We start from the raw sequence: 14,855 nt of genomic DNA, 5'->3' as shown, positions 1-14,855 counted from the left end.
TCTCTCTCTCTCTCTCTCTCTCTCTCTCTCTCTCTCTCTCTCTCTCTCTCTCTCTCTCTCTCTCTCTCTCTCTCTCTCTCTCTCTCTCTCTCTCTCTCTCTCTCTCTCTCTGGGCGTGGGCTGCTACAGTCTTCTGCTGTGGAGCGGAGCACATTGTTCGTGGCGGGCTGATACCAGCGATCATCACCGCTGCTCCATTTCCGAGTAAAGGCGACCTGTGTGTTTTTGAGCTGTGTTCAACGGTTTGAAGCTCCTTCAAATATACTGAGAAAGGGTGATTGTTTACGGTAATTACACCTTCTGTATTGAAATTTCATCGGGACGTAGCTAGTCTGGATCAAGTGGACCGAATCTCCGTAGCAAATTGGAGCGCTGCCTGTTGTAAGTAGGACAAATTGTTATTGTAAACATGCATAGTAATCGCATCCTTAAAAAATACCCATAAAATATAGTGGTGTTTAACATATTGGTTTAGACTGATTTAATGGAAAACTGGATCTTGATTTTTGAATCGTCAGTCAAAATTCTAGACCCCCACCACAGGAATTGCGGAGAAAATAGTGTTTAACAGTTTCATTTGTTTGTTTGTAACTGTTTGTAAAAAAAAGTAACACAAGCTGTTTCTTTTTTGCATTGGCCCGTGTTAAAGCAACAGGCAAGTGACAGTAACACAGCGGAGCTGCTGCCTGTAGTCTGTAGTGCAGTTGTCATTTATCAAACATTCTGCCTCTCTTCTCGCGAACTTCCGAGTCAGTGTTGGCCGGTTTTGCCACTGGCTCTTGGTTTTAAAAAGCATGACAAGTTTTTATGACTGTTAACGTGAATTGACTCATAATGGCCAAACGTGAATACGTTGTACCGTATTAATAAAGGCAGATTTGATGTAAGTTTCTGTTGTCTCCATGTGACATGTGAGAGTGGGCTTTACGGGCAGAGTCGGGCAGGGGAGACGCCCCACCATACTGGATAGAACAAGGAGCAGTGCGGAAGTTGCATACCACTACAATCTACTAGAGATTTGTGGACATTTCTTCCTCGTTTTAACTCCTTCATAAACTGCCATGAGGAGGAGCATCCAGTAATATTAATATAAGTATGTTAATATATCTTAATATTTATACTTATAATATTTTTATTTGTGGTTTGCAGAATCCAATATTTATACACCCAATACCAATAATACTGCAACATTCTGGGTCTCTTTCACATGTTAGAGGTTCTACATAATCTTTAATCAATTCTATCAGTCTTTACATTATTTGGTGTTTGATAGTAATTATTGATCAGCAGAAATATGGCTAATCTCTCTTCCCAATCTTCCAAATGGCTGATTTTAATCTTAAAAGCCTAGAGGACTAGAGGTGTCAGCGCATGCTTAGAGATGTAAGAAAAAAAGACAAGGATCTGTTGAGTAGTTGCTTATAGAGAAAGAGACGAATGCTTAGACTGTACCTTCGCTGAATATTAGCTTAAAGACCCAGCACCCATTAAATGCCAGAGCACAGTGTGTGGGGGGTATTGTTTTGATCAAATATTTATTTCTATGGAAGGAATTCTGTTGTACTATTGTACTGTTGTACAATAGTTGGGTCACTTTTCCTAATACACTTTTAATGAGTTTTTCTTAGCCACATATTTTTACTGAAGCCTAGTCAAATCAAGCCTACGGTGCAGGACACAGGTTTGCAGGACATGGATCTCACTGGCAAGTGGAGTGATGTCAGAGCAATATGTAGAGCCTTGGTCTGCATCTCTGATGGTGCCACAGTGTTTGATTCCATCTTCTCCCTCTAGAGATCCCTTTCACCATCTTCACTCCGTTGAAAATTGATTATCACTCTAGGAGGCAAATAGCTCAGGCAGAATTTATCTTTTAACAAAGTAGATGGATCATAAAGGATCTGGGTAAGTGGAGATATATTGGCCATATTTCAGATTGCAAGGTTGTTTTCTGTTTGCCATTCTTCCTCCATTAATGTTAACTGGATACATAAATATTTGTATTTAATGTGTACTGGATCGCAAACACAAAAAACCATGGACTTTTTATACGTGGAAATAATCTTCCCCTAAAATTAGTTACTGTGTCAATAGACTTAAATTTTTTACTTTTTATTCGTAAATGAAGTGTAAATGTCAAAATATTGTTACTTGGCCAGTCCTAGCTACAGATGCTGTCTCACATCTGTGCCCAACACAATGGCCTCAGTGCCCTTGTGGCCGTATGTAAAGTGCAGCCCTTGGGTTTGTCTGTGGACTCTCCTACTTACTCTCAGTGTGCTGACCCTGTAAGATTACCTTCAGGGTCCAGAGGGCCTATAGGGTTTCAGAATGAGCTGATCATCTGCCCGGCTCCCTGTGACAGGCTATATGCAGCCCCTGGCACAGGCTTGGTACAGGGAGAGAGCTGGAGGATTCGGGGCTGTTTCAGCTGCTTTAACGTGTACTTCTTGTGGACGCTTCGGAGTCTGTTTGAGAGCTCGTCTTCCATCTTATTTACTCAAGTATGGCAAATCAAACGCGCCTAAGGCTGATGCGGGTTTTTGAGATGTCTGTCATGATAGTGTGGTCCAGACATGTTGCACAGAGATCTCCTTTTTCTCAGCGATTTTGGGAGCTCAGAACATGGACCCGTTTCATATACATTTTTGTACATTTTGTCATTTTTTTTTCATTGCGGGAATACAGCTGTGATCATTGGTATTAAAAATAGCTGAACTTGAGCATTTGGTGTTTTGATTTCTCCAGCAAGGCAGATCATGTCAGACAGAGAACAGTTGCTCTTAGCAGGTTTCTTATCTTGCTGGAGGCACACTGTGCTCAGTAACTCATCATAAGCGGGAGCCTCTCTTGTCCACCATTGTGAGCAGGCAACAAGTAGTCCTACTTAGCTGTATTATTAGTCCACACCACCGGTTTTTTTCAAATGCTGACATTTTATTTTAAAATAGCCAAAATAAAAATGACACAGTGTAGAAGTTTTTCAGTCATTTGTTTACCCTTATAGTGGGAATAACAACCAGTCTTTACATTTCTCACAATGATACTGATAATTTTTCCTGCCACTTGATGGTTGTAGATTTGGTGTGAAGTGGTGGTTGTTGATTTGTGTGTGTGATGTGGCATGTTAAAGCAGAATTCTATTTATACCATGAGAGTCGTTATATCAATTACCTACATAGCACCTATGATGCTCAACCTGCCACACCCTCCAAAAACATTTATAGTGTGTCCAGCAAAACGCCATTTGAAACTAACAGTGCCTTAGTGATGGGGCAGGCATCTCCACAGATGCCCTATGTCACTTATGTGCACCTGTATGATCCTTAGGCTATTTAATGAACAGCAGACCTAAAGGAAATGTTATCATCACATGCAAGCCGGAAAACAGAAAGACATGGAATTCCCCTCTAAAAGAGAAAACATTAAATGGAGCGCTGTGGGGGAATTTTGGAGTATCTGCCACCTGTATGTTGATGTTTGTCCTACCGTTTGTCTGTCTTGCTGTCTGTACCCTCTTGACGTGACCCTTCCTTGTTCCTGTAAAATGAATCACCTGTTCAGGATGTGAGCACAGTTAATCATTCACTCATTCAATCATGTGTTGATCTCATGGTGAGGCCTGTCGTTCAGGCTTGTCATTGAATTGACCCGGCTAAGGGGAGGGATGTAGTAGGAGGGCTGAGCTGACTGCAGGACTTTTATTTGCATGTAATTTGAACCCATAGCCATACAGAATCTATTAATGTAAATGTGGCATGCAAGTGATACACATAGCTGCTGTGTTTCATCAGGCTTTCTCTCTGCTGCTCTTTCTTCTGGCTCCTGATATGTTCTCATATTGTGATGGTGGAGGATCAGGTTAAGTGAACCCTAGCTGTGCTTGTTTACTAGGGTGGGGTTCTGTGCCTTGTTTACCAGGGTGGGGTTCTGTGCCTTGTTTACTAGGGTGGGGTTCTGTGCATTGTTACTAAGGTGGGTTTCTGTGTATTGTTTAGTAGGCTGGGGGTTCTGTGCATTGTTTACTAGGGTGGGGTTCTGTGCCAGGTTTACTAGGGTGGGGTTCTGTGCATTGTTTACTAGAGTGGGGTTTCTGTGCATTGTTTACTACAGTGTGGTTCTGTGGATTGTTTACTAGGGTGTGGTTTCTGTGCATTGTTTACTACAGTGTGGTTCTGTGGATTGTTTACTAGGGTGGGGCTCTGTGCCTGGTTACTGGGGTGGGGTTCTAGCTAGGCACATGTGCTCCAGCCCCCAGCAGCTGGGAGTGGTTGGGATCAGACCAGGCCTGTCAGCAGAGGGGAAAGTTCCACTCCGCCAGGAGCTCAGAGTGTCTCTCTGTCATATGTGCATCGTCCGGCAGCTCTGGGCTGCTGTTAAAATGAGGAGCTTGTCATGTTGAAAACGCTGATGAGACTCATTATTATTAATCATACTATGTGCCATAATACCACTACTGTGAACCCTTCTTAATGTGAATAACTGCTTATGCTGCTTTGGCACATAAGACGCAACTGCTTATGCAGTTATTCATGTTTCAGGACTATTGTGTGTGTGTGTGTGTGTGTGTGTGTGTGTGTGTGTGTGTGTGTGTGTGTGTGTGTGTGTGTGTGTGTGTGTGTGTGTGTGTGTGCTATAAAGGGCGATGTGTCTAGTAGTAAATGTATAACGGATCACATGCACGCACACACAGAATTATTATAACAATGGTGTAGAAATACAAATGCTCAAAACATGCACAATGAGAATTGCTTATAGTAAATCTAATCCACCCTAATAAACAATGCACAGAAACCCCACCCTAGTAAACAATGCACAGAACCCCACCCTAGTAAACCTGGCACAGAACCCCACCCTAGTAAACAATGCACAGAACCCCCCCTAGTAAACCTGGCACAGAACCCCCCCTAGTAAACCTGGCACAGAACCCCCCCTAGTAAACAAGGCACAGAACCCCATCCTAGTAAACAAAGCACAGAACCCCACCCTAGTAAGCAAGGCACAGAACCCCACCCTAGTAAACAAGGCACAGAACCCCACCCTAGTAAGCAAGGCACAGCTAGGGTTCACTTAACCTGATCCTCCACCATCACAATATGAGAACATGTCAGGAGCCAGAAGAAAGAGCAGCAAAGTTTAAGCAATTAAACTACTATAAAACTACTTAAGTTTTCCTCTTTTTCCTCTTTTTAAGTTTAAGTAGTTTTGTGTGTGAGAATGTGTATATAGTCTATGTTCTGATAGACATGTGGACACAATGCTGGTCGCTCTCATGGAGCTAACAATGGCAAATAGCTACACTTTGAAATATATTACAATATATCCTCAGACAGGATAGCTTTGATGCCACGAAGTACCACCTAGGATCTCCTGATGTTATTGTCATAGGTTTTGCTGTCTTACAACTACATTTTCTGCTCTTGTTCTACACTTATAAGCATTATAGTTTGTGATAAAGTCACATTTATTAGTGGATGTGTTTCATCATTTTAGCAGCTTTCGCGTTGCTAGTGAACCGGTAGATGCCTTAGTGTTTTGCTAACTGAGGTCTGGTCTCTGATCTCTGAGAAAACATTAATTATTTTTACTTCTGTAACTCCTATTTTGATTCGCCCTCCTCTTCCTCTTTTATTGCTGTACACTGTTGCCTGATGAAGGAGACACAGGCTTGTTGAAATGGGTGTGAGGGACATCTGATCATCTGACATACGCCTGTAGGACACCATGTTTTTGGGTGTCAAAGAGCATGAGTAGTAACTGCTGAACTAAAGTGCAGGGAAGAGTCCTCACAGCCAAGCTGGTCCAATTTTACTTTAGCCACTGGCTGAGATCTTTTGGCCAAAGCTGCACAAGCCCTGTACAAGTTTCCCTGTACAAGTCTTAGTTCCTTTATCTGTGGAAATTTAAATGTTAAGTAATAATGTGTTAATGTCAGATTAATTCCACCAGTACTTACTGGCCACACCTAGCCAGGCGCAATTTACGAGTGAAACATTATCAGTGTCAGGGGTGGTATTTATGAGGAGTTACAGAAAAGAATTGGATATTCTTGGATATTTCTCTTGTATCCCATCCAGCTCACTCCAAATGTGTAAAATTTCAAGGACGTACACATAGTATATTTCAGCGAAACATCAGATATCAGTGTGTACTGTGTAAAATTTGAGATCAGTTCATTAATTCATTCAATATTGCTTTATCAGTCCCTGACTGCATGGCATGTCCCAAAATAAGAGGTTCTGGCCTCCAGAACCAGGCTAATGATGGCGGGCCGTTCTGCTGGAAGCCCACTGCAGCCTAAGCCAGGCTAGAGCTCATAATGCCTCAAACGCTCGGGGAGCAGTTTGTTGTTGTTGTCTTCTATAAATGTACAGCAGTACCATCTGCCTGGGCAACTCCAGATTATATTTAGCCGTGTGTTAAATTAGCCTCTTTGCTTGGTACTGGAACTGCGATGTATTCATTAATAGAATGCTGGCACAGGAAGGAGCGGTTTGGCTCTGTTGGGCTGTAGTGCATCTCTTCTAAAGGGGTTTTGATTTCTCCTCTTGATTGGCTGAGGGTGGGGGCATTTAAAGGGGCACCTGTTTGCCTGGTTGTTATAAAACAGCACTGGACTTTTGACCCTCCCAGACTGCTGAGAATGGTTCACTTTGAACCAGAAGTATAAAGCTCACCCTCGTGCTGTAGAAATGCTTCTTTAATTTAAATTCCCATCAATCCTGTACATAATTGTGCACAGGAGAATTTACCTCACTATAGTAACTCATTTGCTTATTTATGCCATATCTGTTTTGACCCCCCCCCCCCCCCCCATCGTAAAACTGTAGTGCTGGATTGCTGTGGAATCCCACAGGTGTGATGAGGTGAAGAGCAGCAGAGAGAAGGAGGAGGAGGAGGAGGAGGAGGAGGAAGAGGAAGGATGGTGGTTGTGGGAGCTGGAATTCTACTAGCATGTGTTGTTTGTGTCACTCAGGTGAAGGATGACTGAGTATAAGCTGGTGGTAGTGGGAGCAGGAGGCGTGGGCAAGAGTGCTCTCACCATCCAACTCATCCAGAACCACTTTGTGGACGAATACGACCCTACCATAGAGGTAAAGTATACCTGTGTGTGTGAGGGTCTGTGGCTGTGTGTCTGTGTGGGGGTCTATGGGTAATACACTACCACACACTACCCTACCATAGAGGTAAAGTATACCTGTGTGTGTGTGAGGGTCTGTGGCTGTGTGTCTGTGTGGGTGTCTATGGGTAATACACTACCACACACTACCCTACCATAGAGGTAAAGTATACCTGTGTGAGTCAGGGTCTCTGGCTGTGTGTCTGTGTGGGTGTCTATGGGTAATACACTACCACACACTACCCTACCATAGAGGTAAAGTATACCTGTGTGTGTGTGTGAGGGTGTGTGGCTGTGTGTGTGTGGGTGTCTATGGGTAATACAGTACCACACACTCTACCTTACCATAGGGGTAAAGTATACCTGTGTGTGTGTGGGTGTCTATGGGTAATACAGTACCACACACTCTACCTTACCATAGGGGTAAAGTATACCTGTGTGTGTGAGGGTGAATATGGGTACATGTAAATTTGTGTGTGCATGCTATGTTTGTGTTTGTGTGCTCATATTTTTTATTGGCAACTTGGTCTTTTTCAACTTATTGGAGTTTTTTTTTTTTACACGAAAGCTTTGTATTTTATTGCCAAAACGTTTAAACTAATTTAATTGATAGAACATGAATTCCAGACCTAAATAAAGTAGAAGAAAATAAATCTTATCTCTCAAGTCAAAGGTGTTTATACATCCCTTATTACTGTGATAATGTTAATTATGGTGTTACTGCATGCTGTCAGAATCCATGTGATCATATGCTGTTCAGTAAATAAGTTACGGTGTGTTATTAATCAGTGTGGCACTCCTAAAATTCTAAGATTACAAAAACGTAAAAGACACCAAAAAGGATTGGAAAAGATTTGGACTCAATTTGGACTCTCCTATTATGAGAAAGTATCATTGAAATAAAATGGCCTTGGGCTGTTTCAGTTTTAATTTTCACTCTCCCTCTGTCTTTTCCCTCTGTCTTATCTTTCACTCTATCTTGTTCCTCTGTTCCATTGTCTTTTTCTATTTCTCTCCATCTCACAGTATACTTATACAGTCAGATGAATCCTTAAGATTCACCACAGACCTGTGTGTGTGTGTGTGTGTGTGTGTGTGTGTGTGTGTGCTTGTGCCCATGTGTTCATGACATTCTGTTCTCTCTTTTTCTCCTTTACCACCATGCCAGTCTCTGGACAAACAATGTCCTTTTCATAGTTGGCCTCACTGCAATAACACTGATGGTTATAGCAGGACCACTGGCCTGCATGTGTGTGTGCGTTAGTCACTGCTGTCAAACAGAATTAATCTGCAGACATTACAACTCAGTAGTTTTCTGTTTTCCCCTTTTGTGTTTATGAAAGGACTAACCATCTAATAAATAAATAAAATGCATCCATATATATCAACTTTTTTGTTAGACATAATTGTTAGAAAGCCTTTGTATGTATTATTATGGATAGTTTTTGTTAGTTTTACGCTTTCCCTTGATAACTGGTCCATTTCTGTTCTAGACTGCTGTTGTTAAATGGTTTGTAAACATGTAGTGTTCTCTATGCACCTACAGACATGCCTCTGCCATGTGTTAACAATGGACCACCTGCTCCACAGTGCCCACACTCTGATCAGTCAGGAGTACTGTGTGTGGCAGCTGATAAATATACAGCTAGACCACAAGCTCTGTTCTGTAATTGCAAACTCATAAAATGCCCAAAGGAATCTTTTAAATTGGCCAGTGAGTTTTATTAGCTATAAGGTTTTTTCAGAGACTGGCTGGTTGTATATAGACCAGTTAGTAGTGTGTAGCTTTTGGGTCCAGTTCATGTGGTATTCCAGTCTTTGAGTATCAATGTCAGGACAAGGAGTCGTGGAGCTCTTCACATTTTCTTCACGTTTTCATAGGACTCGTACAGGAAGCAGGTGGTGATTGATGGGGAGACATGTCTGCTGGACATCCTGGACACAGCAGGTCAAGAGGAGTACAGCGCCATGAGAGACCAGTACATGAGGACAGGGGAGGGCTTCCTCTGTGTCTTCGCCATCAACAACACCAAGTCCTTCGAGGACATTCACCAGTACAGGTGCTTCATCCCATGCTTGAAGTGTTTCTTTAGTTAAGGATGTAGGGCCAGTTTGTTATTTTATTGAGTACGGATGAGACACTAATGCATAGAACAAATGGAGAATGAGGAAGTGTCTCACATCTTCTGTAACCTACCAGAGACTTTTCCTCTGGTTCAGGTGATTCAGGAACTTTTAAAAACCAAAGAAAATAACAGACGTCGTCAAACCAAAGCTCTGATCAGCCTCTGTAGCACCTGGTGTAGGTGATGGAAGCACATTCTCCTACCGGTAGGTTACAGTAAGATGCCAACAAAATCGATCTGAATTCTGAGAGCCCTTGTGTGGGTGGAGAGAAGATACCGATCACTTAAGGACAGAGAAGGATAACCGAATAGGAGGATTAATGAATTATACTCACGCTGACATTATTGTGTCATAGGTAGTGGGACATTTTCTTTGTTCTTTTTCTTTTCTTTTTTAAGGTAACTTTGAACTGTGGCTTAAACCCCAGCAAATATGTCTGAAGATAAATTTACCGGTTCATGCAGGTTTCCATCCTCTTTGGCCTTTAGCTTCTTGTAGAGTTTTTAACAATAAAAATATTTTAAAATGAAAAAATTTAAAGAATTGTCATGCTGTCACTGGATTTCAGGAGATTTTCTGTTGAATTTTACAGCCAGAAGAATTTAAACAACTGTTTTGGCACTGTCAGTTTTACACACACATGCAACCACCCACACGCGCACACACATGCACACACTCTCACTCTGAGGTGGCATCGTCTTACTCCTGTGCCCCTCAAATGGATTACTGCCAGAGCAAAGATGTTCATTGCTCTGCCTGCAAGCACATAGGAAGGTGAATGCATTCACTACAAAGCACTGGCCTTATGAGTAACTAGAACACTCTGCTTTTCTTGAGACGTTTAGGTGAAACCTTGTGAGTCTGGATACACCTGTGCGTCACTATGCCACTAGGCACAGCAGAGGCATAATTATCCATTTCCTCTTTCTAATTTGACCTTGATCTATTTGACCTTCCATTGTCCCCTGTTTTGTCTGACAGAGAACAGATCAAACGGGTCAAGGACTCGGACGACGTGCCCATGGTGCTGGTGGGTAACAAATGTGACCTCCCGGTTCGCACGGTGGACACGCGGCAGGCACAGGAACTGTCCCGCAGTTACGGAGTCCCCTACATAGAGACCTCAGCCAAGACGAGACAAGTGAGCCCCCACCACAGAGTACAGGCCTTAATGCCCCACGCCACATACAGCACTGTGAAGGACAGGGAAATGTATTTTATATGAGCGTGCACACACACACACACACACACACACACACACACACACACACACACACACACACACACACACAAAGTGCATTGTGTAATGCTGGAAGTGGTGACTCAATGGGGGTTAAAAGAGGGACGAATCCCTTCTCATCATCTACTATTGCTATAGTGTGAAGAACCACAGAAATGGATGGTCAGTAGAGTTCAAGATAACTTGTTTAGCATCACCTGTTTCTAGATGCTTGTAAACATTCCAGAGCTAGAGATCATCCTACCTATAACCTACCTTATAAGAAAAGTGTTTACTGTTGCCATGACCTCCAAGACCGTGAGAGGGGAGAACAGGTGCAGGTGTACAAGTGTGTTTGGCTACACTGTACATTCTGTGTCAATGTAAATTCGGAATGATCTGTTGCAATGAAACATCTCAAGTGTGAGAGGACAGACTATTTTAACGCATCTGTAATGGCATAAGCCTGTGATTCTGCCACACACGTGCCCGTATGGAGTCTCTGCTCCTCGCCCCCACGGGCAGAATCTGCCTGTTGCTGGAGGTTAATGTGTGAGTGAGTGGACTCTGGCCCCCTGGGGTGGGTAACTAATGTGTGGCTAACTTTGCTCCACAGGGCGTGGAGGACGCGTTCTACACACTAGTACGAGAGATCCGACAACACAAGCTGAGAAAGCTCAATCCTCCCGATGAAAGCGGCCAGGACTGTATGAGCTGTCGCTGCGTGGTGTCATGATTTAAGGTGCTTCGAAACACACACACACATACATATGCTAATTTATACAGTCAAACTCTAGCCTTAGAATGATCCTCTATATTAAAGCCATTATCAACACAATACACCCAACACTTCATCCCTCCCACTGCAGGTTCATATTCAATTTCTGTATTTAAGTAGGCGCTTGAAAAGGCTTACGGTTACAGTTAATGAAAGATAGAGTCATTTTCACTACTGTGCAGCTCTCTTGTTATTCACATAAGAGGATATTTATGTAACTTTGTAGTCTGAATGCACTCTGGGGTGTGATTGTATAACTAGGCAGTGCTATTTACTGCCTCACTTTCCATAAATGCACTGCTGTGAAGGAAGCATGAAACAGCCCAACTCAAGCGAAAGATACAGATCACATGAAGTTGTGAGATCTACAAACCCCATACCCCACCCCCACCCAAGGATCAATAGAAGTAGTTCTATTGATCTATCTGAGGTCATCAATGTCACTGTACTGATCAGGTTCTGCTGTTTATGCTGTAATAAATGCTGTTAGTACTGCACTGGCTTTCGTTTTATCATGACGTTATTGCATGGCTCTTCGGTACGCCACTGTATGGGCGTTCTTATCTCACACCAGCACATAACCTTTGAAATAATTATTCAGAAAGACCGTAATCTACTGCAGCATTGTCACTTCACACAGAGATGCAGTTGAACAAAAAGACAACTGCAAGTTCGGTTTGTGCTGAAAAGTAAAGGGTTGTAAAACTGCTCTGTGCAGGAGGCCCACTGCTGTTTCTCAGTCACTCCTCTGTGTTCTGGGTAGGACGTTGTTCATCTTTTTTTAGTGTGTCTAATAGCCACGCTGCCGTGTCCTCCTCAGGTGAACCTCTCTGAGCTGCGGTGTGGACCTGATGCAGAGTGCACGGCGGGAGGAGGCTCTCACACCCAAATCACACCTGGAAAATACAATAAGGGAGACAAAAAAAGCAAAAAGGTGCTACCGTGACTGTGGCGAGAACGTTTGGAGGAGAGCGGTGCCTTGCTGTGACCTCAGCTGACCTCTGGTTGTCCACATCTGCCTGACAAAAACACCACTAATGACTCGTTCTTTAACTCCAGCGTGCTAATCCTGGGCAGCTCCGGGGATCTCCTCTAATTTATTGTACTCCTACGTCTCAACACTGGCTTTTTCATGGACGCTGGGGCTCACACGCTCCAATCACAAGGACTGGACACTAGTGACATCATCTCATGCACCCTGTGACCCAGGCTGCTGACAGCACACAGGCCTGTAATGAGAGTGCTTCAGGCTGCAGAGAGAAAGAAACTGCATCCCTCACTGGACTTGCTTCTCTCTTGACAGTTAGCTATATTTGTTTTGCTTAACATGCTGTTGTTTTAACATGTGACTCTTGTGATGGGGGGGGTTGTGTTGATAAGCGTGGGGGCTGGGCTCTGCTGTAGCCTCTGATACACTGCGTGGGGCAGTTTATGTGTACGTATTCTAATAGAGAAACTCCCTGTGGAAATGTTGAACTGGGTGGCTGTTTTTTTTTCAGTTACTGGAGTCCAGTAAAATTAGCTTCAAAGACTTGATTTGAATGTGAAATGATATCAGATGCAAATTAGTACCAGGTGTTATTATACAGTTCTGGATACATCGGTTCAATAAGATTGGACATGACATTCCAAATATTATTTTTAAAAGAATCAAACCTTTTTTTTACCTATCTGAAAGGCCATATTTGTAATGTTAATATTCATGGAAGAGTTTGAGATGGATTTAAAGTTAGTTTTGGGTCTTCCAGTTAGATGTGCATTGTCTGACTAAGTAAAACAAAGGAAATAAATACCCTAGTGAATTTCTGTTGTGTTATTTTGTAAAATTTACAAATTATCAGAACGACCTGAATGGGCTTACTGTAAGTGCTGGAAATAAATAGGCTTGGAGTAAATTCCTTGTCAGTAGCAAGAGACTATGAGATGTATGGCGCCATCTACTGCACAGACGTTGGCTACAATTTGATGAAGCTGTCCAACAAGACCTTTCCCTTGTTATGAGGGCAGACACCTGGGGTCCAGGGGTCACTGCATTAACCACTGACAAGCTTTTCTGTTGCTGATTAGCAGGAATCCACATTTGCATACCTTGTGTAAAAGTATTGGTAGTAAATCTACATTATGGAAATGTTATGTCAGCTCAACTCTTATGTACAGTACTGCACAAAAGCCTTAGACCACCATATATAATTATTTCTAGTCTCTTTATTAAAATACAAACAATACAAGAAATATCAACATGAAATTTAAAATAACATAATACAAATGAGGCTTCTACAGGCAAACCTCAGTATTTAGTGTGACCTCCCTTGGCACTAATCACATCTTGGACTCTGTCCATTTTTTAAAATCTTTTTTTAGTTGTATTCTAATATAAATAATTATATATGGTATTTACCATCTAAGACCTTTGCACTGTACTGTAAAGTGAACTGTTAAAAGATTTCTTGATGCTTGGTCAAACCACATGGATTATCAAACAGTGAAATGGATGTTCTGTATTCTGACATTTGTGACAAGAATATGGGATCATTCAGTAATGCTGGAATAAAATCTTATGCCTACAAATAATCAGATACACACTGACCAGCCACTTTATTAGGTGTGGTGTGGGGGGTGTTTTCCTACCACACACAGCCTACCTGAGTATTGTTGCTGACCATGTCCATCCATTTATGACCACAGTGTACCCATCTTCTCATGGCTACCAGCAGGATAATGTGCCATGTCAAAAAGCCGAATCATCTCAGACTGGTTTCTTGTACACGACAATGAGTTCACTGTACTCGAATGGCCTCCACAGTCACCAGATCTCACTCCAATAGAACACCTTTGGGATGTGGAGGTTCGCATCATGGATGTGCAACCGACAAATCTGCATGATGCAATCATGTCAATATGGACCAGACTCTGAGGAATGTTTTCAGTACCTTGTTGAATCTATTCCACGAAGGATTAAGGCAGTTCTGAAGGCAAAAGGGGGTCCAACCCGGTGTACCTAATAAAGTGGTCGGTGAGTGTGTGAATATTTTATATATACATACACACACAGAATATGGGATCATTCAGTAATGCTGGAATAAAATCTTATGCCTACAAATAATCAGATACACACTGACCAGCCACTTTATTAGGTGTGGTGTGGGGGGTGTTTTCCTGCCACATACAGCCTACCTGATACACACACACACACACACATATATATATATATATACATATTGTGACGGTGGGCAGCGTGAAGGATGAGACACAGAATCCCTCGGTCGCAGCAGACGTCACTTTACTTTTGTTACAAGTATTGCGCAATAGCGTACGTAGAACACAAACAGCACACAGAGACGTGTAAACTTTAGACAACGATGAGCACAGGACACTGCGCGAGCGCACATTAAATAGACAAACCACATTAGCCCCACGTGATTGCGAGACGAGTCACAGGTGAGACAGATTATCACAAGACATAACCATAACCACGTAGATCCAATGACGCAGACGATGCACGTGGACAATGTAAACACACGTCCTCAATGTGACACATATACATATTAGGTACACCGGGTTGGACTGTGTGTGTGTGTATATATATATATATATATATATATATATATATA

The 14,855-nt window shown here is 42.5% G+C and overlaps 1 protein-coding gene across 3 annotated transcripts; it reads left to right on the top strand.

Annotated features, from left to right (window-relative positions):
- The first annotated feature begins 113 nt into the window (after window positions 1-113).
- Window positions 114-13,050, top strand: hrasa (HRas proto-oncogene, GTPase a). 3 transcript variants are annotated; one of them, XM_077005726.1, is made up of 6 exons: window positions 114-381; window positions 6,977-7,094; window positions 9,002-9,180; window positions 10,229-10,388; window positions 11,083-11,208; window positions 12,065-13,050. In XM_077005726.1, exons 2-5 carry the CDS (start codon window positions 6,984-6,986, stop codon window positions 11,200-11,202), a joined length of 570 nt encoding a protein of 189 aa, XP_076861841.1. In that variant the 5' UTR covers window positions 114-381; window positions 6,977-6,983; the 3' UTR covers window positions 11,203-11,208; window positions 12,065-13,050. The 3 variants fall into 3 exon arrangements, with proteins under 3 accessions (XP_076861841.1, XP_076861842.1, XP_076861843.1); XM_077005727.1 differs by lacking the exon at window positions 114-381 and adding an exon at window positions 432-1,093; XM_077005728.1 differs by lacking the exons at window positions 114-381; window positions 6,977-7,094 and adding an exon at window positions 7,368-7,375.
- The last annotated feature ends 1,805 nt before the right edge of the window (window positions 13,051-14,855 follow it).

The sequence above is a fragment of the Brachyhypopomus gauderio genome, chromosome 5, assembly GCF_052324685.1.
Source record: "Brachyhypopomus gauderio isolate BG-103 chromosome 5, BGAUD_0.2, whole genome shotgun sequence".
NCBI classification, from domain to species: Eukaryota; Metazoa; Chordata; class Actinopteri; order Gymnotiformes; family Hypopomidae; genus Brachyhypopomus; species Brachyhypopomus gauderio.
This window is presented reverse-complemented; position numbering and strand designations above follow the sequence as displayed.